Raw genomic sequence first — 21,946 nt, forward strand, 5'->3', positions numbered from 1 at the left:
AGGGCCAGGAGACTTGTCTACCTTTAGTCCCATTAGCTTGCCCATTGCTACCTTCTTAGTGATAACAATAATCTCAAGATCCTCACCTGTCATAGCCTCATTTCTATCAGTCTGGCATGTTATTTGTGTCTTCCACTGTGAAGACCGACCCAAAAAACCTGTTCAGTTCCTCAGCCATTTTGGTCCCCTTATTTGAGGAAGGATGTGGTGACATTGGAGGCAGTTCAGAGGAGGTTTACCAGATTGATTCCGGGGATGAAAGGATTGACGTATGAGGAGTGATTTAACAGTTTGGGGTTATACTCACTGGAGTTTAGAAGGATGAGAGGAGATCTGCTCGACGTGCGTAAAATACTAAAAGGAATTGATAAAGTAAACGTAGACCAAATGTCCCCCCTTGTGGGGCAATCTAGAACGAGAAGACACAGATATAGGTTGAGAGTCGGTAGATTTAGAACTGAGATGAGGAGGAACTACTTCTCGCAGAGGGTGGTGAATTTGTGGCACTTCCTGCTCCATAGTGCGGTGGAATCTGTGTCATGAAATGGTTTCAAGAAGGAGATAGATATATTTCTGATTGCAAAAAGGGTGAAAGGGATATGGGGAACAGGTAAGGAGGTGGATTTGAGACCAGGAAGAGATCAGCCATGATCTGATTGAATGGCGGAACAGGCTCCCGGGGGCTGAATTGCTAACTTCTGCTCCTAATTCATATGATCCTTTGTTCCACATGTTCAAAAATTCAAATTAAAATACCTCCTTACAAATAAAACCACATCGCAACTTAGATGGGCTGTAATATTGATGTAATCAGATCTGATTTCCGAAGAAAGACAAACTGAACATAGAACATAGAACATAGAACGATTCAGCGCAGTACAGGCCCTTCGGCCCTCGATGTTGCACCGACATGGGAAGTCAAAAACTAAAGGCCATCTAACCTACACTATGCCATTATCATCCATATGCTTATCCAATAAACTTTTAAATGCCCTCAATGTTGGCGAGTTCACTACTGTTGCAGGTAGGGCATTCCACGGCCTCACCACTCTTTGCGTAAAAAACCTACCTCTGACCTCTGTCCTATATCTATTACCCCTCAATTTAAGGCTATGTCCCCTCGTGCTAGCCACTTCCATCCGCGGGAGAAGGCTCTCACTGTCCACCCTATTTAACCCTCTGATCATTTTGTATGCATCTATTAAGTCACCTCTTAACCTTCTTCTCTCTAACGAAAACAGCTGGTTGATGTTATAACAGAAAGTTAATGTACATCATAACTTAGCAAACACAAAGTGCTTCCCTTGGTGTGGCACAGGAACTGTCAGCCTAACAGCGTGAGTGAAATTCTGGAATGCCTTCAAAGCTGTATTGCAGCTGAGACAGTGGCCTGAATTCTCCAGCTGTTGTGATTCGTTTTTCCCTCTTGCAGCACATACCCAGCCATGGGTTTCCCAACAGTGTGGTATGGCTTCAATGGTAAATCCCATTGACAAGTGGCAGGGGTATAGAATCCCACCGCCAGCGAGTGGTGCACTGCCGAATAACACACGGCTGGGGGACTGGAGAATTCAACTCATATCTTCAGGAGATAGAGGAAAAATTGGAACGGAGAAAGTTTTTAAATGATCCCAGTAGAGACTGATAACTTGTACAAAGAAATCTGAATTCCCAGTGGCCAACTTAAAGAAATTATATGACAACATTTCAAATTAAGTGTTTTACTGTAACAAAGAAACTAAAAGCAACAGTAACTAAACAGCATTTCATAGGCATACTACTCTAAACTGCTGAAAAATTATCTTGTTAATGCGTTAACCTACCCATCATATCTCCAAGGTTATTACTCTGCTCCTTAAGTAGACACTCTATTATCCTACACCTTCCTGAGACTTTGGAGACTAACACCTTGGGCTGGATTCTCCGCTGACGGGATACTCCGTTTTGCCAGCGCCCGGGAGTTTCTTAACGGCGTGGGGCTGCCCCACAATGGGAAACTCCATTGACCAGCCAACATAACGGAGCATCCCGCCGCCATGCTGAACCAGAAATGTGGCGCGGCGGGGTGGAAAATCGAACCTCTTATTCCCCAACATCATAGATGCATGGGACTTTGTTTTAAACAGGTGAAAATATCTTGCACCTTTTTTTGCAGTAAAACAATCTGAGATCCCCTTTGATATTTAACATGCCAATCACCCATGATTGTTATGAACAGATTTCAGGAAATGCCACATGACCCTCTTCGTTCGCCATTTAACCTAAATTACAGGGGCACTCTCAAACCTCAACCATTTTCTCAATCTCATTTTTGAAACAAGTTTTATTTAAATGTAACAAATCTGATCCAGATTAAGTCCTGACGTTTTTTGTTTATCAATTTTATCTCTGATTTCCAGGTTCCCTGCTGATCTTTAATACAAGTTGCCCTTTAGCTTTTGACCTATTCCTGACCTATAGTTCTAAAATTCAAGCTGATATTTTATTTAGCTGGATAAGAAAGTCGATTCCCTCAGGCTTTTTGAACTTATAATGAGAAAGTCACCATTGTTGATCCTTAGCTATTTCCACTATTTTTACAGCAGTAATTTTATCAGATGTGAATCTATCTCCTGCAGAGCTGTAAATGTCATTGCTTTTGACATTTGAGAGAGTTGGAGCTACATTTAATAAGCATTTTTACCTGTACCAAGGAAATGATGTCTGTAGGTTTTGCTGCATTGAAAATTTGATTCATTAAGGGACCTTTTTTCATTTTGTGAAGTTCCTGTGATTGGTGTGCTGCACCGAGAGACTAAAACATAATCTTAAATGGGGCAATATTTAGGAGACAGTGATCATTGCGTTGTAAGGTTTAGAATCATGATAGACAATGGCCAATCCAGAGAGTGAGGTCCGATGCCATGAACGAATAAAAATATTCAGTATTTCATAACAGCTTTAGCAGTAAAGGGGCTGAAATAAGGTTATAGAACATAGAACATAGAACATTACAGCACAGTACGGGCCCTTCGGCCCTCGATGTTGCGCCGACAGACTTTTATGTGCTCGTGCAGGCAAACGCCCAAATTCACACAAGACATTGAGTGCGCGTTCCAGCGTCATTGTGCACTTGCACAATATTTTGGTCAGTGGGAGTGCACATAGATTGGAAGTGTGCCCTCCAACAATCAGATAATTTAGCCCAGTAAGTAAGGCCAATTGAACACAATTTTACGTGGTCAGTCTGCCTTTGTGTTTCAGCTTCATCGTGAATGCAGGGCGGGATGAAGAGTCTGGGCTGAAATAACATTTTAAAAGGTGTCTGGGGACTGAGGTTTGTGTTTTGAATGTGCTGCCAGACTCTCTTTGCACATTTTTTCCATCCAATTTCTTATTATTTTTTTACAGGTCTGCAGTGACTGTCACCCTGAGGGAGCACATTGGAGGTACCAGCCTACACCCTGGGCTTTTCTCAGCACTGGCCACTTCCTGCCCTCGTCAACAACACTGAGTCTTTCCTAGGTGTGTGCTTCATTCTGGCTGCCTGTTAATTGGCCAGCCAGCGTGAAATCAGGTTCCTGGGCTAACTGTGTTTAGTGTCTGTTTCCAGGCTGACTGAGTGGACAGACTTGATGGATGAATGAAATCTGGCAATGCTGTGCTACAGCCATTGAGGTGAGTGGTCTTTATGGTGAGAGGGTATGGCTTCTTAAACTTAGATGCGGTGCAAACAATTTTTTTTCTTTTTAAAAATAAATTTAAAGCACCCAATTCTTTTTTTCCCAATGAAGGGGCAATTTAGCGTGGCCAATGCACTTACCCTGCACATCTTTGGGTTGTGAGTGTGAGACCCACCCAGACACGAGGAGAATGTACAAATTCCACACGGACAGTGACCCAGGGTCGGGATCAAACCCGGGTCCTCAGCGCCGTGAGGCAGGAGTGCTAACCACTACGCCACCGTGCTGCCCATGATGTGGTACAAACAAGGCAGCAAGATTGATAATGGGACCAATCTGCGAAAGTGTTTGAAGAGGGCAGTCGGCTGGAGCCAGAGACAAAAATGAGGGATCAAAGGCAATGTGGATTTGGTCTTCTCAATTTCAAACTGAAAGATATTCCAATTGCACATCAGATGTTGGGTGTATGGTCTGACATCACTCAGCAAGTCTGAAACCACCAAAATATTGTGATTTGTCTGAACGAATATGGATCAAGACAAATAGCAGACAAGCCAATTACCAGCTGTCATCACTCTGCACATTGTATTAATGATGCTGGTTCTGATATTGGGTCTGCCTGACCTGTCACTGGAACTTCTACTGACATCTTTCAGGACAAAAGGAATCAATTCAAATTTGATATTTCGAGCAAACTTTGATATCAATCCCTTTTTCTTTACATTGGAGAACAGAACTGCTATGAGAACAGCTAAGCATTACAACTGAAAGTCTAAGAAACACATCGAATGACCATCTGAATGACTTCAGATCAGATGGTCTCAAATATTGTTTTATTTTGTCCTTAATCCTGTTCTTATATTTTGCCTGAAAATTTATAAGGTGTTTGGGGTTTTGTTTGGTATGTTTATGGGATGGAGATGCTGCCGTTGACATACAGAAGTCGTGGTACAATTATTTCACGATACATTTTACAAAATTATGTTTCTGACAACAGATAAGGGAAACTTGCCTGGAAATGCCTTTGCCAAGGAGAGCTGCTTTCGGGGCTGTTCCAACCTGTTAGCTGTTGAACCCTCGCTCTTCGGAGAGGGTTTTTATCGAATGCTGAAGCTGGGTCACTGGGAGTGAATGTTTTCTTGGAGATGTTCTGTCTGACTAGGTGATTCATGCTGTTCGCTCGTCTTCTGGGAGACATCTTTGATTCAATACCTTGAAAAATATTTATACTTGGTTAATTCCAACCCCTCACTAAGTTTGTCTTGGTATTTTTGGTATGTTTCAATTCCAGAATATTCCACAGATATTGTTCAGGAAGTTCTGTTACAATGATGTGATTGTGTACGAGTGATATCAATATGTAGAGCTGGATTCTCTGGTCTACCTGCCCCGTGTTTCTCGGAGGCACGCCATTCCCTGGGGGTGGGATTCAGCTGCTTGTCCATGGGATTTCCCATTGAAGCCATCTAACACCGCCAGGAAACCTGGGCAGGGATCCCTGGGCAGGGATGCGCTGCCAGGATAATAGAGAATCCCAACAGCCAGAGAATCCCACCTGCAATTTCACCGATTGACCAAACATATACTGAACTATTCAAGAACTTTTCTAAGACAAGAAAAGATACTGACCGAAGATGGCTGCCACAAGTCATCTGATGTCTAGCATTGCCAGTGACCAGTTTCTGGAGAGTTCCAATGTGGAATACAATGTAGACATGCCTTATATCCTTCTCTGCAATTTCACACCAGGGAATGTCAAGAATCACTTCAAAGGGATCTAAAAGATGTCTGGAGACTGAGGTTTGTGTTTTGAATTTGCTGCCAGACAATCTTTGCACATTTTCTCCATCTAATTTTTTTTTTTTTTTTACAGGTCCCTCATCCTTCTGAACTCTATGTTACAATAAGATCAGCTAAACCCTGTACAAACTGATTCAAACTGGGTCTCCGATCCTCCCGGCTCAATCTCAGAATGACAAGTAGAATTGCCAAATGAGGTTGAATCCTCAGCCAAAATCAATTCTTGAGGAATCCCCCAGTCCAATTGTTGCTACTGGGATAGATTTAGTGTTGCTAATATGTATTCAATAAGCAATTAGTAAAGTAAATGTCTGGTCAGACATTTTACAACAATTCTTGCCTGTAAATTTTAAGTTCTTTTTATCTAAAGAATGTACAAATATTCATGGACGGCACGGTAGCATAGTGGTTAGCATTGTTGCTTCACTGCTCCTGGATCCCAGGTTCGATTCCCGGCTTGTGTCGCTGTCTGTGTGGAGTCTACACGTTCCTCCTGTGTCTGCGTGGGTTTCCTCCGGGCGCTCCGGTTTCCTCCCACAAGTCCCGAAAGACGTGCTGTTAGGTGAATTGGGCATTCTGAATTCTCCCTCTGTGTACCCGAACAGGCGCCAGAATGTGACAACTGGGGGCTTTTCACAGTAACTTCATTGCAGTGTTAATGTAAGCCTACTTGTGATAATAATAAAGATTATTAAAATATCCTTCTTGAATAAAATTTAGTTCAGCATCACATTGGATGCTATTAATATTAGAAATTTCTATCTGGCATGGCCCTTTAAACATTAATTTCCAATAAAAAGAAAAGTTCCAACCCCAGTCACATCACCTTCCTTTTCCTGATCCTCATTAATGGAGATCTCGTCTGGAGGCTGCTCGTTTGCACTGTCGACCGGAGAATTTCTGCAGCTTCTCAAACTCTCAGAGTTTATCCGACCAGACTCCTCCTCTTGGGAATGGTAAAAGACCGAGCTGTTGGATTCCTGAGACCACATCATGCTGTACCTACGTTGTTTGTCCTCAAATAAACCAAGAAATATCAACACTGAATCAGAGACAAGTTATCACACAAAATCTAACAGCCAATGATTCAATTTCTGAAAGTGTTTCCTGTTCCTAGTGTCTGAGCGATTCAAACCTGAGTTTCCACTGGCTTTCAAACTTGCTTCTTTACTCCAGTTTTACCAGCTTGCCGCCAAATGACAGATGGAATATCGAAGGAATATAGAGTGACAACTGGACTGCTGCATTGTTGAGGCAGCAGCCGCCAGCTAACTGGAGTAGAGGGAGTGGCAATGGAAATCTCATAGGCTACGAGACTGAAATATAAAAAGCGGAAATGAATGTTTGATGATGTAAAGTGTAAAGTTGTCATAGTCCCAGATGACCATTGGCTGATTTCCCCTTTGAGGGGCAGAGAGCTGACTGGTGGCGATGTAACCTGAGGGTCAGCACACCTCAGCAAATATCAAGTATCAACATTGTTCAGTTAGGACGACTCTTTCCAGAGTCCAGAAGGTTCTGGGTTCAAAGCCCATTCCAGGATCATGGCACCTTAACTTAACATTCCTGTACAGTGGCAAGGGACCGATGTATCACTGTAACAGGCTGTCCCTATGGACGAGATGCAAATCACAAGTTACAGCAGAATCCTGTATTTCAGAACAGAAATATTTATTAATAAAATATCAGAATGTAAAAGATTTCTTCAACCCATTTCTCCGATGGTCGGTCCTTGCCTTATTCTTATGAATAAGCTTAATGCTGCTTCACCCTCGATTATTGGAACTCTGTCACTTATTGCCATGACATTGTGAAGTAACGGAATAGGAAAACAGCTATAAGTGTTGACCCTACAACAAAACAGGTGAAAACAATCATTGTTTGTCTTCCTTTGAGACTGCCTGCCTCACCTGACAGTTCCTGCAAAATGCACATTCCAATTATGTTGCTGTAATTATGTACTTTCACCGATTTCATTAGAAGCACAAAAGGTATTTATTAATAAGAAAAGCTGTAGAGGCCAGCAGCCTCTCGCTGCCCCAGTCCCAACATGTCTCCTGTCCCAGAGACGTCACTCCCCCGGGATAATCACCCACTCTCACTCCCAATTGGTCCCTCCAACCAGGTGACCCTTCATGCTTTGTTGCCCTTACAGAGACAATCACCACAGTTAGACAGAAAATATCTTACATAAGGTCACTGAGATTATATCAGTGTCTCAAATAGAAAAGCATTTTAATGGAACTCGATAATATTACAAATTAATGCCAAACAGAATAGTGACACCATCTCGTCCTCCTTCAAGCAACTGCTCCACCTGTAATTGTATTTACACCCTGAACTTTACACTTTCTCCCTTTTAAAAATCATCACCTACAGCATAATATACACCGACTGAATACAACGGCAAATGTACTTGGATTAATTCTCTCTCAGTGTGGACGTGCTGTACACTGCATGATATTTCTCTGTCTTTATTCAAAAACCTATTGGACATTTACTATCATAGATCATGACATTGCACACGATCTGGTTAGACCTCGAAGTTAACAACTGTTGGGAATCCCGGGATTGGCCTCTCCCAGGTCTACCAGCCGCGCCCATCCCAATTCTGGCCGAGCCCATCCCGATTCCGGCCGGGCGCCCATCCCAATTCCGGCCGCACCCATCCCGATTCCGGCCGTACCCATCCCGATTCCGGCCGGGCACCCATCCCGATTCCGGCCGCGCCCATCCCGATTCCGGCCGGGCCCATCCCGATTCCGGCCGCACCCATCCCGATTCCGGCCGCGCCCATCCCGATTCCGGCCGGGCCCATCCCGATTCCGGCCGCACCCATCCCGATTCCGGCCGGGCACCCATCCCGATTCCGGCCGGGCACCCATCCCGATTCCGGCCGGGCCCATCCCAATTCCAGCCGGGGGCCCATCCCGATTCCGGCCGCACCCATCCCGATTCCGGCCGGGCCCCCATCCAGATTCCGGCCGCACCCATCCTGATTCCGGCCGGGCACCCATCCCGATTCCGGCCGCGCCCATCCCGATTCCGGCCGCACCCATCCTGTTTCCGGCCGCACCCATTCCGATTCCGGCCGCGCCCATCCCGATTCCGGCCGCACCCATCCTGTTTCCGGCCACACCCATTCCGATTCCGACTGCACCCATCCCGATTCCGGCCGGGCCCATCCCGATTCCGGCCGCACCCATTCCGATTCCTGCCGCGCCCATCCCGATTCCGGCCTCGCCCATCCCGATTCCGGCCGCGCCCATCCCGATTCCGGCCGCGCCATCCCGATTCCGGCCGCGCCCATCCCGATTCCGGCCGCGCCCATCCCGATTCCGGCCGCGCCCATCCCGATTCCGGCCGCGCCCATTCCGATTCCGGCCATACCCATCCCGATTCCGGCTGCGCCCATCCCGATTCCGGCCGCGCCCATCCCGATTCCGGCCGTACCCATCCCGATTCCGGCCGCGCCCATCCCGATTCCGGCCGGGCGCCCATCCCGATTCCGGCCGCGCCCATCCCGATTCCGGCCGCTCCCATCCCGATTCCGGCCGCTCCCATCCCGGTTCCGGCCGGGCCCATCCCGATTCCGGCCGGGCGCCCATCCCGATTCCGGCCGCTCCCATCCCGGTTCCGGCCGGGCCCATCCCGATTCCGGCCGTACCTATCCCGATTCCGGCCGGGCCCCCATCCCTATTCCGGCCACACCCATCCCAATTCCGGCCGCACCCATCCCGATTCCGGCCGGGCTCCTGTCTCTTCTTCTGAACCTTTAACAATCTATTTAATTCTATTTATGTTCTGTCCCATTGTTACTAAATTGCCCTCAGTAAACATCTGTTTGCAGAGTGTCACAGGCTTATTAACATATCAACTTCTCACAGTCACTCTGTCCCTGCCTTAATGATCTTATTCACACTGATGGAACCATCCATTCACTAGACACGTGCTTTAAGATATGAACAGTGGTTTTAATCTACTTACAACAGAGCCAGCCTGTTCCGCGTTGAACTCTCGATGAACTGAACGACTGGCTCTGAGCATTGGTATTTATACAGCAGTCTAGGGGGAGGAGTCATGGGCGGAGCCAAGGGTGGAGCCCTGTACAAACTCCTAAGCATTCCCAGCGCTACTCCCCCTAGTGGTCGGGCAACGCAACTGCGCTTACAAATGCATGGTCTCATGTATATACAATACAGTGTGAATTACGGAGTTACGTTCACCACACACACATTCACACCATTTAAAATATATCAACCAGAACATTGCCGACAAAGATGTTTCAATTTCTCGGATTTCTGATATTTTGATGACAGCCACAAGCAGGCACATCTTCAGGAAACACAGAAATACCCATTCATAAGGTCAACTCCACCCGTTTGGATCAGTATTGTACCAGTAAGTAGATTTAATATACTTGGGCAGTTAGGTTATATCTGCAACTTACAATAAGCATTATTGTGTGCATGACACACACACAAACACTGTGAAGCCCACACACACACACAGTGAAGCCCACACACAAACACTGTGAAGCCCACACACACGCACACACACAGTGAAGCCCTCCCCCCACACACACACACGCACACACTGTGAAGCCCTCCCCCCCCACACACACACACACACACACTGTGAAGCCCACACACACACACAGTGAAGCCCACACACAAACACTGTGAAGCCCACACACACACACACACAAACACTGTGAAGCCCACACACACACACACACAAACACTGTGAAGCCCACACACACACACACACAAACACTGTGAAGCCCACACACACACACACAAAGTGAAGCCCACACACACACACTGTGAAGCCCACACACACACACAGTGAAGCCCACACACAAACACTGTGAAGCCCACACACACACACACACAAACACTGTGAAGCCCACACACACACACACACAAACACTGTGAAGCCCACACACACACACACACACACAAAGTGAAGCCCACACACACACACAGTGAAGCACACACACACACACACACACACACAGTGAAGCCCACACACAAACACTGTGAAGCCCACACACACACACACAAAGTGAAGCCCACACACACACACAGTGAAGCACACACACACACACACACACAAACACTGTGAAGCCCACACACACACACACACAAACACTGTGAAGCCCACACACACACACACAAAGTGAAGCCCACACACACACACAGTGAAGCACACACACACACACACACACAAACACTGTGAAGCCCACACACACACACACAAAGTGAAGCCCACACACACACACATTGTGAAGCCCACACACACGCACACACACAGTGAAGCCCTCCCCCCCCCACCCACACACACACACACTGTGAAGCCCCCCCCCCCCCCCCACACACACACACTGTGAAGCCCTCCCCCCCCCACACACACACACACTGTGAAGCCCCCCCCACACACACACACACATTGATGCCCAAGTTTCAGAAGAAACCATGTTATCTGGTGAGGGCTGTAAATTCAATCTGGCCAGTGCAAAGTTGACACATTAAAATAATTTCATAATCTGTAAATTTAAGAAAATGGCAAGCGCTATACTTACTGATTTGAGGTTAGGATGATACCTTGAAGTGTCACAGACAATGCAATATCCAATGAGTCTGTCTCCTGGGAACAAGTAACTTGGTTCCAATGGTGAGATTAGGACCTCGGTTGTTGCAGGAAAGAACCATTCAATTGTGATATCACTGAGAACAGGAGCCATGGCTTTCTTCAGGGACTTTATCATCTACCAATCAGAAAAATGATTCATTATTCCCCTTGTCCCATCCAATTCTCTTCCTGGATCTAGTGCTGCTCTAAGGCACAGATCCAACCGTTTCCATCGCTGGTTATTCCTGTAACAGATCACTGGTTTGACACCAAACTTTCTAGGTTGAGGGACAGCACTCCACTTCGTGCCTGACCAGGGGTCACTCCCCCAGGGGTCACTCCCCCTCTGACCCAGGGTCACTCCCCCTCTGACACAGGGATCACTCCCCCAGGGGTCACTGCCCCTCTGACACAGGGGTCACTCCCCCAGGGGTCACTCCCCCTCTGACCCAGGGGTCACTCCCCCTCTGACACAGGGATCACTCCCCCAGGGGTCACTGCCCCTCTGACCCAGGGGTCACCCCCAGGGGCCACTGCCCCTCTGATCTAGGGATCACTCCCCCTCTGACCCAGGGATCACTCCCCCTCTGATACAGGGATCACTCCCCCTCTGACACAGGGATCACTCCCCCTCTGACCCAGGAATCACTCCCCCTCTGACCCAGGAATCACTCCCCCTCTGACCCAGTGGTCACTCCCCCTCGGACACAGGGGTCACTTCCCCAGGGGTCACTCCCCCTCTGACCCAGGGGTCACTCGCCCAGGGATCACTCCCCCTCTGACACAGGGATCACTCCCCCAGGGATCACTCCCCCTCTGACCCAGGGATCACTCCCCCTCTGACCCAGGGATCACTCCCCCTCTGACACAGGGGTCACCCCCCCTCTGACCCAGGGGTCACTCCCCCAGGGGTCACTCCCCCTCTGACCCAGGGGTCACTCCCCCAGGGGTCACTCCCCCTCTGACCCAGGGGTCACTCCCCCAGGGATCACTCCCCCTCTGACCCAGGGATCACTCCCCCTCTGACACAGGGGTCACTCCCCCTCTGACCCGGGGTCACTGCCCCTCTGACACAGGGGTCACTCCCCCTCTGACCCAGGGGTCACTCCCCCAGGGGTCACTCCCCTTCTGACCCAGGGGTCACTCCCCCTCTGACCCAGGTTAACATTCAAGCCTGTTTTGGCCGTGTTATGAACGCATCCTGGGGTGGGACTCGAATCCGGAGTTTCAGGAACACTAATCACCGCACAAGGAAGACCCCTATTCCATTTGTAACTTGTTTAGTTGGCGCATCTGTTGCTGAAGATGCAGCAACTCCCATCTCCAAACTGCCGCCACGGTCAGTCCAGGAAGGGATATTAATTGAAGCCAGTGATGATTCCAGTGAGGAGCTTTTACACTGGACACGGCGATAAAGGGAAAATGCCTCAACCACTGAGTTTGGCATATGCTGCAGTCAATGCTTTTCACCCGGATTCTCAATTGGAGCGTATTTAATGGTCTATTCGAATTAACTTTGAATTTGGGTGGAAGGCAAGCTGAGCGAAACTGCAATCAGCTCCGTTACTGGTGGGACTAAAGAAACACTCGTCTAACTGGCTAGTACAATGATGTGGCGATGCCGCCGTTGGACTGGGGTGAGCACATTAAGAAGTCTTACAACACCAGGTTAAAGTTGAACAGGTTTGTTTCAAACACTAGCTTTCGGAGCACTGCTCCTTCCTCAGGTGAATGGAGAGGTATGTTCCAGAAACATTTATATAGACAAAGTCAGAGATGCCAGACAATGCTTGGAATGCGAGCATTTGCGGGTAATCAATTCATTACAGATCCAGAGATAGGGGGTAATCCCAGGTTAAAGAGGTGTGAATTGTCTCAAGCCAGTACAGTTGGTAGGATTTTGCAAGCCCAGGCCAGATGGTGGGGGATGAATGTAATGCGACATGAATCCCAGGTCCCGGTTGAGGCCGCACTCAATTCACACCTCTTTAACCTGGGGTTACCCCTAACTCGGGATCTGTAATGAATTGATTAACCGTGTGAGTGAGAGCAGATCATAGTTGATGTAACAGTGTAGAGATTAGTAGCAGGTGAGTGTAGATTGTGTGTTAATTATCAACTATGTATCATATAGAAGTAAGTGTTGAATCCAATCAAGTAGTGTTAATAAATGAATAGCTTTGTTCAATTTTAAAACTATTTCTGTTTTTTGTGAACACTACACAAACCATCCTGAATTTAGCAACACAAACACCACATTACATAGACACAGTACATAGACACACACACACACACACACACACACAGACTCACACAGGCATGCACATTCTCCCCGACACACACAACCTCCCCAAGCCAGAAGTAACTGGCCCACCCAGGACAGGAGTGACATATTTAATTAACTAAACTTGTTGTTCGAACTCAGTTGTTCTGAAATTCCAAATGTTAAATTCCAGAATTTATTAGTTGTCAGTGTGGAATTTATTTTGGCTGAACGGGTTATTATTTATCATGTTTAGCCCACTGACATTAAGTTACAGTTAAATTATTCACAGTAAACGTTGGTAAAACACTGATTTTTACCTTTGGCTGTAACCTTTCCCCTTCGGCAAGAAATTGTGCTGCTCCTTTCGAAGCAGAAGCTAATCCCAGGATCAGTCTACGGCAAACATTCTGTCCAATTCCAAAACTATAGCACCTGTGATGAAGGTACAGTAAATGCTGTTTTGCAAAAATAGATCTGATCAGACAGAAAATACTTTGTAGACATTTAATTCCCTAAACTTGCAGCTTTCGACCAGAAATCAAACTGGAATGGAAAGGAAAGATCCATTGTGTCGAAATGCACAGCAATGAAACATTCCCAAGGACAAAACCAAATGCATTACTCTGCTACAAACAAAGGGCGGGATTGGGAAACCCGATTGGGTGGAGAATCGCACGAGGTGAAAACCATAGCCGGCACCGGATGTGCGACAGAATGCCTGCTCCAGCACCTTGACAGCGGAGTCAATGGGTTCTGCTCCACACGTACAGTAAACCCGGTGGCATATCATTAGCGGCTTCACCCGACGTTCTCCAGGGCTCATAGAATTTACAGCGCAGAAAGAAGCCACTCGGCCCATCAAGTCTGTACCGACCCTCTGAAAGAGCTCCCTCCCTAAGCCCATACCTCCACCGTATCCCGATAACCCCACATTAACTTTTGGACACTCAGGGGCAATTAAGGGGCACAACAGCTGTGCACGCCGCTGCCAGCCCTCTGTGCACTTGGTGCCACGGGTCCTAGGGTTGCCCCCTGAGGCCACACCCCAACATATCCTCCAGCCCCAGCTGACCCCTCAATGGGATGGGCGCAATCCAGCACACCCAGTGCCATTTTGTTGGTTGAGATGAGTGTGTGTGGAGAGTGGAACGTTAAAACGCGGCTGCAGTTTGTCAGCTTCTCGAGTGTCAATCCCAACTCCGGCGAATCGGACACTGTTTTCCATCGGAATCGCTCGTATTCCAGGTGGCGCCGGTGCTAGCCCATTCACAGTTCCGGAATTGCTCTGGGAATGGAGCCAATGTTGAAGTTATAGAATTCCACAGATTCCGTTCCAGCGTCAACACTTTGGGATGGAGTCTTCCGCCCGACTCACCGACTCACCGCAACATCCATTCTGGCGAGACGCCGACAATGGAAAAGTCCACGGACCTCGGGTGGGATTCTCCGGTCACCGGGCGGACACGGCCGGAGAATCCCACCCTTGGCCTCTGAACCCCGCCCAATATTCTTTGTAGTTCTATATTCACAGTGGCAGTTTAGCACTGCTGCCTCACAGCCCCAAGGTCCCAGGTTCGATTCCTGGCTTGGGTCACTGTCTGTGTGGAGTCTGCACGTTCTCCTCGTGTCTGCGTGGGTTTCCTCCGGGTGCTCCGGTTTCCTCCCACAGTCCAAAGATGTGCAGAGGTGGATTGGACATGCTAAATTGCCCTTAGTGTTCAAAGATTTGGGATTACAGGGAAAGGGGGCGGAATTCTCCGCTCCCGCGTGGCATCGGGAAGGCCGTCGTAAACTCGGCCGAGTTTCACGACGGCCTCAGAGCCTGATCCCCTCACCTTATTCACCCCCACCCGGGGGGCTAGGAGCGCAGGTTGGCCGGCTCCAACCCGCGCATGCGCGGTTGCCGTCTTCCCCTCCGCTGCCCCACAAGACGTGGCAGCTTGATCTTGCGGGGCGGCGGAGGGGAAAGAGTGCGTCTCTTGGAGTCGCCGGCCCGCGATCGGTGCCCCAGTCCCCTCCAGAGCACGGCCGTGGTGCTCACTCCCCTCTCCGTCCCCCACAACCCACAAATGAAGATTTGGCGCCATGTTCACGACGGCAGCGACCAGGTGTGGTTGCTGCCGTCGTGAACCAGACGGGAACTTCAGGCCGCTCGGCCCATCCAGGCCGGAGAATCGCCGGTCGCCGTGAAACACGGCGAGCGGTGATTCATCCAAGCAGGGGGTGGGAGAATCGTGGGGGGTGCCAGGACGGCGTGTCGTGAGTCGCCCGGCCCTCCCGCGATTCTCCCACCCAGCGTTGGGAGCGGAGCATCGCGCCCAGGGTGTGGAATTTGGCCAAGGTAAGATGTTCTTTCAGAGGGTCAGTGCAGACCCAATGGGCCAAATGGCCTCCTCTGCACTGTAAGGATTCTGTGCATACATATTGTCACAGTTACTTTTTAAAATTAGTTTTTAGAAGTGGGCATCACTGGTTAGGCCAGCATTTATTGCCCATCCCTAATTGCCTTTCAGAAGGTGGATGTGAGCTTCCTTCTTGAATCACTGCAGTCCTGAGGTGTAGGTACACCCACAGGAACAGGCCCTTCGGCCCTCCAAGCCCATGCCGACCATGCTGCCCGACTAAACTACAATCTTCTACACTTCCTGGGTCCGTATCCCTCTATTGCCATCCTATTCATTTATATTTGTCAAGATGCCCCTTAAATGTCACTATCGTCCCAGCTTCCACCACCTCCTCCGGCAGCGAGTTCCAGACCCCCACTACCCTCTGTGTAAAAAACTTGCCTCATACATCTCCTCTAAACCTTGCCCCTCGCACCGTAAGCCTATGCCCCCTAGTAATTGACCCCTCTACCCTGGGAAAAAGTCTCTTATATCCACTCTGTCTATGCCCCTCATAATTTTGTAGACCTCTATTAGGTCGCCCCTCAACCTCCGTCGTTCCAGTGAGAACAAACCGAGTTTATTCAACCGCTCCTCATAGCTAATGCCCTCCATACCAGGCAATATCCTGGTAAATCTCTTCTGCACCCTCTCTAAAGCCTCCACATCCTTCTGGTAGTGTGGCGACCAGAATTGAACACTATACTCCAAGTGTGGCCTAACTAAGGTTCTATACAGCTGAAACATGACTTGCCAATTCTTATACTCAATGCCCCGACCAATGAAGGCAAGCATGCCGTCTGCCTTCTTGACTACCTTCTCCACCTGTGTTCCCCTTTCAGTGACCTGTGGACCTGTACACCTAGATCTCTCTGACTGTCAATACTCTTGAGGGTTCTACCATTCACTGTATATTCTCTACCTGTATTAGACCTTCCAAAATGCAATAGCTGACATTTGTCCGGATTAAACTCCATCTGCCATCTCTCCGCCCAAGTCTCAAATGATCTAAATCCTGCTGTATCCTCTGACAGTCCTCATCACTATCCGCAATTCCACCTACCTTTGTGTCGTCTGCAAACTTACTAATCAGACCAGTTATATTTTCCTCCAAATCATTTATATATACTACGAACAGCAAAGGTCCCAGCACTGATCCCTGCGGAACACCACTAGTCACAGCCCTCCAATCAGAAAAGCATCCTTCCAGGATGTTGAGCCAGTGACAATGAAGGAACGCTGATATATTTCCAAGTCAGGGTGGTGAGTGACTCAAAGGGGAACCTCCAGGTGATGGGGTTCCCAGGTATCTGCTGATCTTGTCCTTCTAGATGGTAGTGGCCGTGGGTTTGGAAGGTGCTGTCTGAGGAGCCTTGGTGAGTTCCTGCAGTGCATCTTGTAGATGGGATGGCTGACAGTGTTCGTCGGTGATGGAGGGTTTGAATGTTTGTGGAAGGGGAAGCAATCAAACAGGGGAGAATGCCGTCCATGGAAAGAAAAGGGAATAAAATAAAATACATAATAGGGCAACAGAAGGTATACAATGTAACTACATAAGCAACAGAATCGGATGAAGCATACAGGGGTATAGTGTTAATATCCACACTTCTGATCTTATGCTGGAAGGAAGGTCATTGATGGAGAAGCTGAAGGTGGTTGGGGCCGAGGACACTACCCTGAGGAACTCCTGCAGTGAGGTTCTGGAACTGAGATGATTGACCTCCAACCACCACAACCATCTCCCTTTGTGCCGGGTATGACTTCAACCAGCGGAGAGTTTTCCCCCTGATTCCCATTGACTCCAGTTTAGCTCGGGCTCCTTGATGCCACACTGGGTCAAATGCTGCCTTGATGTCAATGGCAGTCACTCTCGCCTCACCTCTGGCATTCAGCTCTTTTGTCCATGTTTGAACCAAGGCTGTAATGCGGTCAGGAGCTGAGTGACCCTGGCGGAACCCTAACTGAGCGTCCATGAGCAGGTTATTGCCTAGTAAGTGCCGCTTGATAGCGCTGTTGATGACTCCTTCCATCACTTTGCTGATGATGGAGAGGAGACTGATAGGGCGGTAATTGGCTGGGTTGGATTTGTCCTGTTTCTTGTGTACAGGACATACCTGGGCAATTTCCACATTGCCAGGTGGATGCCAGTGTTGTAGCTGTACTGGAACAGCTTGGCTAGGGGTGCGGCAAGTTCTGGAGCACAAGTCTTCAGTACTATTGCTGGGATATTGTCTGGGGTGAGAGCCTTTGCAGTATCCAGTGCCTTCAGCCGCTTCTTGATACCACGTGGAGTGAATCGTATTGGCTGAAGTCTGACTTCTGTGATGATGGGGACATCCAGAGGAGACTGAGGTGGATCATCTACTCAGCACTTCTGGCTGAAGATCATTGAGGATGGGGATATTTATGGAGCCTCTTCCTCCGGTGAGTTGTTTAATTGCCCACCACCATTCATGGCTGGATGTGGACAGGGGCTGGTTTAGCACACTGGGCTAAATCGCTGGCGTTGAAAGCAGACCAAGGCAGGCCAGCAGCCGGTTCAATTCCCGTACCAGCCTCCCCGGACAGGCGCCGGAATGTGGCAACTAGGGGCTTTTTACAGTAACTTCATTGAAGCCTACTCGTGACAATAAGTGATTTTCATTTTTTTCCGTGTGGCAGGATTGCAGAGCTTAGATCTGATGCGTTAGTTGTGGAATCGCTGAGCTCTGTCTATTACTTGCTGCTTATGCTGTTTGGCACACAAGTAGTCCTGTGTTGTAGCTTCACCAGGTTGACACCTCATTTTTCTGATATTGCTCCTGGCACGCTCTCCTGCACTCTTCATTAAACCAGGGTTGATCCCCTGGCTGGGTGGTAATGGTAGAGTGGGGGATATGCTGGGCCATGAGGTTACTGATTGTGGTTGAATACAATTCTGCTGCTGCTGATGGCCCACAGCCCCTCATGGATGCCCAGTCTTGAGCTGCTGGATCTGTTCGAAATCTATCCCATTTAGCACGGTTGTCGTGCCACACGGCCTGATGAAGGGTATCCTCAGTGTGAAGATGGGTCTTTATCTCCACAAGGACTGTACGGTGGTCACTTCTACCGATACTGCCATGGACAGATACATCTGCAGCAGGTAAGGATGGTGAGGATGAGGTCAAGTATGATTTTCCCTCTTGTTGGAGTCATAATACTGTATACACCAGTATATCATGGTGCAGACACACACTGATGGATATACACCAGTATATCATGGTGCAGACACACACTGATGGATATACACCAGTATATCATGGTGCAGACACACACTGATGGACACACACAGGGACCAATCAACATGTACAAATACCGCAGCCAATCACCAGTTAGAATACGCACACTATAAAGGCAGAGGGCACCACGGTTCCCGCTCATTCTGGGTGCTGCCTCTCAGTGTAACAAGAACTCATCCAGCCCAGCACAGACTCACACCACGTGCTGAGAGAATCAACTGGTTCAGACAAGGCTTAGGTCTCTAGTTTATGTTAGCATCATTTAGACGCACAGTCCTCGTGTGTTTGTTAGTTAGAAGTTAGTTAATAAAATTGAGTTGAATCTTCATCAGTGTTGGAAGTGTCTGTTCACCTCTCAAGCCTACACTAGCCAACACTTCATGGTACCAGAAGTTGAGGGATGCTCGCACTTCTGAGACCTACCTTTCAGTGATCTGCCTTCCACCAGTCTCGCGCCATCCCACAGAATGGACTCCGTTCGCCCGCCGCCACCTCTCCGCATTGCCGGGAATCTGGGCTCCAACTGGAAACTTTTCAAACAGCGCTTCCAGCTGTACCTCGAAGCCAGGGACCTGGAAGCTGCCTCGGACGCACGGAAGATTGCTCTCTTCCTCTTCACAGCCGGGGACCACGCTCTGCACATTTTCAACTCGCTCACCTTCGATGAGGGGGAGGACAAATCCAAGTTCAAGACCATAATTCTGAAGTTCGACAGCCACTGCGCGGTCGAGGTCAACAAGAGCTTCGAGAGATACATGTTTCAGCAGCGAATTCAGGGTAAGGACGAGCCTTTCCAGTCCTTTATTACCCACCTCCGTGTCCTTGCGCAGTCCTGCAACCACGGGTCCACCTCTGACTCCATGCTCCGTGACCAGATTGTTTTTGGTGTTCAATCTGAGCCCCTGCGCCAGCAGCTACTAAAAGTAAAGCAGCTCTCACTCTCCACGGCCATTGAGACCTGTGTGCTTCATGAACATGCCTCCACGCGCCACTCCTGCATCCAGGCTGCTGAAACGGTGCGGCAAGCTCCTTACCAGGCAGAACGGGTCCAAATGATTAAATCTTTTCAGGCTGTGGATCTGAACGATGGCGGCCATTTCGCGCACTTTTCGCGAGTCCCGCCCTTACACGCAGCGAGCGTGCTGACGTCACGGACCGCTTCGCGCAGGTGCGCACTACGCTGGATCACCCCACGCATGCGCGGTGGGGCGATGAACGTCCCGACGCTCCGGCGTGTGGCAACTGCGGCTCCGCCCACTTAAAGCGGCAATGTCCCGCGAAGCCCCGACGCTGCCTGCAGTGTGGCAAACGAGGCCACTACGCTGCAATGTGCAGATCTTCCATGCCTGCTGCTTCTCGAAGGTCCACCCAGCCCCACAGAGACGTCAGGGCTATCCAGCCTGCCATCAATGCACCTACTCTACACCTTGATTCCGACTGTGTCTGCAATGACCCACAGGTCCCGTTCCAAATCGGCGTTGTTACTACGAACAGGATGTCCCCAAAGCGTGGCACTGAACCCGTCCATGCCCACAGCGCCAGCCAGGATGATGAGTGGTGTGCCACCCTTATGGTCAACCGGTCCCCTGTCAGGTTCCGCCTGGACACTGGCGCTTCTGCCAATCTCATCACGTCTGAATTCCGCAAGCTCTGCGTATAGCCTGCTGTCCTGCCATCCGCGTGTACATTGCTGGACTACAATGGCAATGCCATCGCTGCCAGTGGCTCCTGCCGCTTTGAGGTGACACATCGTGCTCACACAGTCATTCTCCCGTTTGAGATTGTTGATGCCTCAAAAGCCTCCTTGCTTGGTGCCCAGGCATGCCAGCTGCTCCACGTAGTGCAGAGAGTACACTCTCTCTCTTCATCTCTCAAGTCTACACGAGCCAACACTTCAGTTGGTTCCCTCATCACCTGCTTCAGTCCCAGTCTAGGCTCGGTCTGTAATGGTAATATGGAGCCACTCTTGCTGATGGACATTGAAATCCCCCACGCAGGGTATATTCTGCACTGTTAACCCTTAGTGCTTCTTCCAAGTAGTTTTCAACATGGAGGAGAACTGATTGATCAGCTGATGGTGGGCGGTATGTGGTAATCAGCAGGAGGTTTCCTTACCCATGTTTAATCTGAAGCCAGGAGATTCACGGGGTCCAGAGTCAATGTTGTGGACAATGGTGATAGTGATGTCTGGGAGATTGTCTGTAAGGTATGATTCTGTGAGTATGACTATGTCAGGCTGTTATTGGCTAGTCTGTGAGTCAGCTCTCCCAACTTTGGCCCAAGCCCCTAGATGTTAGTGAGGAGGACAGGGCAGGGGGGGCAGGGCTGGGGGGGCAGGGCAGGGTCGCAGGGCTGGGGGGCAGGGCAGGGTCGCAGGGCTGGGGGGGCAGGGCAGGGGGGACAGGGCTGGGGGGGCAGGGCAGGGTCGCAGGGCTGGGGGGGCAGGGCTGGGGGGGCAGGGCAGGGTCGCAGGGCTGGGGGGGGCAGGGCTGGGGGGGCAGGGCAGGGTCGCAGGGCTGGGGGGCAGGGCAGGGTCGCAGGGCTGGGGGGGGCAGGGCTGGGGGGGCAGGGCTGGGGGGGCAGGGCTGGGGGGGCAGGGCAGGGTCGCAGGGCTGGGGGGGCAGGGCTGGGGGGGCAGGGCAGGGTCGCAGGGCTGGGGGGCAGGGCAGGGTCGCAGGGCTGGGGGGGCAGGGCTGGGGGGCAGGGCAGGGTCGCAGGGCTGGGGGGGCAGGGCTGGGGGGGCAGGGCAGGGTCGCAGGGCTGGGGGGCAGGGCTGGGGGGGCAGGGCAGGGCTGGGGGGCAGGGCACGGTCGGCAGGGCAGGGTCGCAGGGCTGGGGGGGCAGGGCTGGGGGGGCAGGGCAGGGTCGCAGGGCTGGGGGGGGCAGGGCAGGGTCGCAGGGCAGGGGGGGCAGGGCTGGGGGGGGCAGGGCTGGGGGGGC

At 50.0% G+C, this 21,946-nt stretch overlaps 1 protein-coding gene across 2 annotated transcripts in view; it reads right to left on the minus strand.

The window, feature by feature from the left end:
• The window catches only part of vwa5b1 (von Willebrand factor A domain containing 5B1), a 218,079-nt gene that overhangs the window by 101,666 nt on the left and 94,467 nt on the right, over positions 1 to 21,946 (minus strand). For both annotated transcript variants that reach the window (XM_038773086.1, XM_038773085.1), the window contains 4 exons: positions 13,680 to 13,794; positions 11,047 to 11,232; positions 6,289 to 6,478; positions 4,675 to 4,874 (listed from right to left, as the gene is read on the minus strand). In XM_038773086.1, coding sequence (XP_038629014.1) covers positions 4,675 to 4,874; positions 6,289 to 6,478; positions 11,047 to 11,232; positions 13,680 to 13,794 — 691 coding nt within the window. The remainder of the gene's footprint in view (positions 1 to 4,674; positions 4,875 to 6,288; positions 6,479 to 11,046; positions 11,233 to 13,679; positions 13,795 to 21,946) is intronic.

The sequence above is a fragment of the Scyliorhinus canicula genome, chromosome 16 (assembly GCF_902713615.1).
Source record: "Scyliorhinus canicula chromosome 16, sScyCan1.1, whole genome shotgun sequence".
Taxonomy (NCBI): Eukaryota; Metazoa; Chordata; class Chondrichthyes; order Carcharhiniformes; family Scyliorhinidae; genus Scyliorhinus; species Scyliorhinus canicula.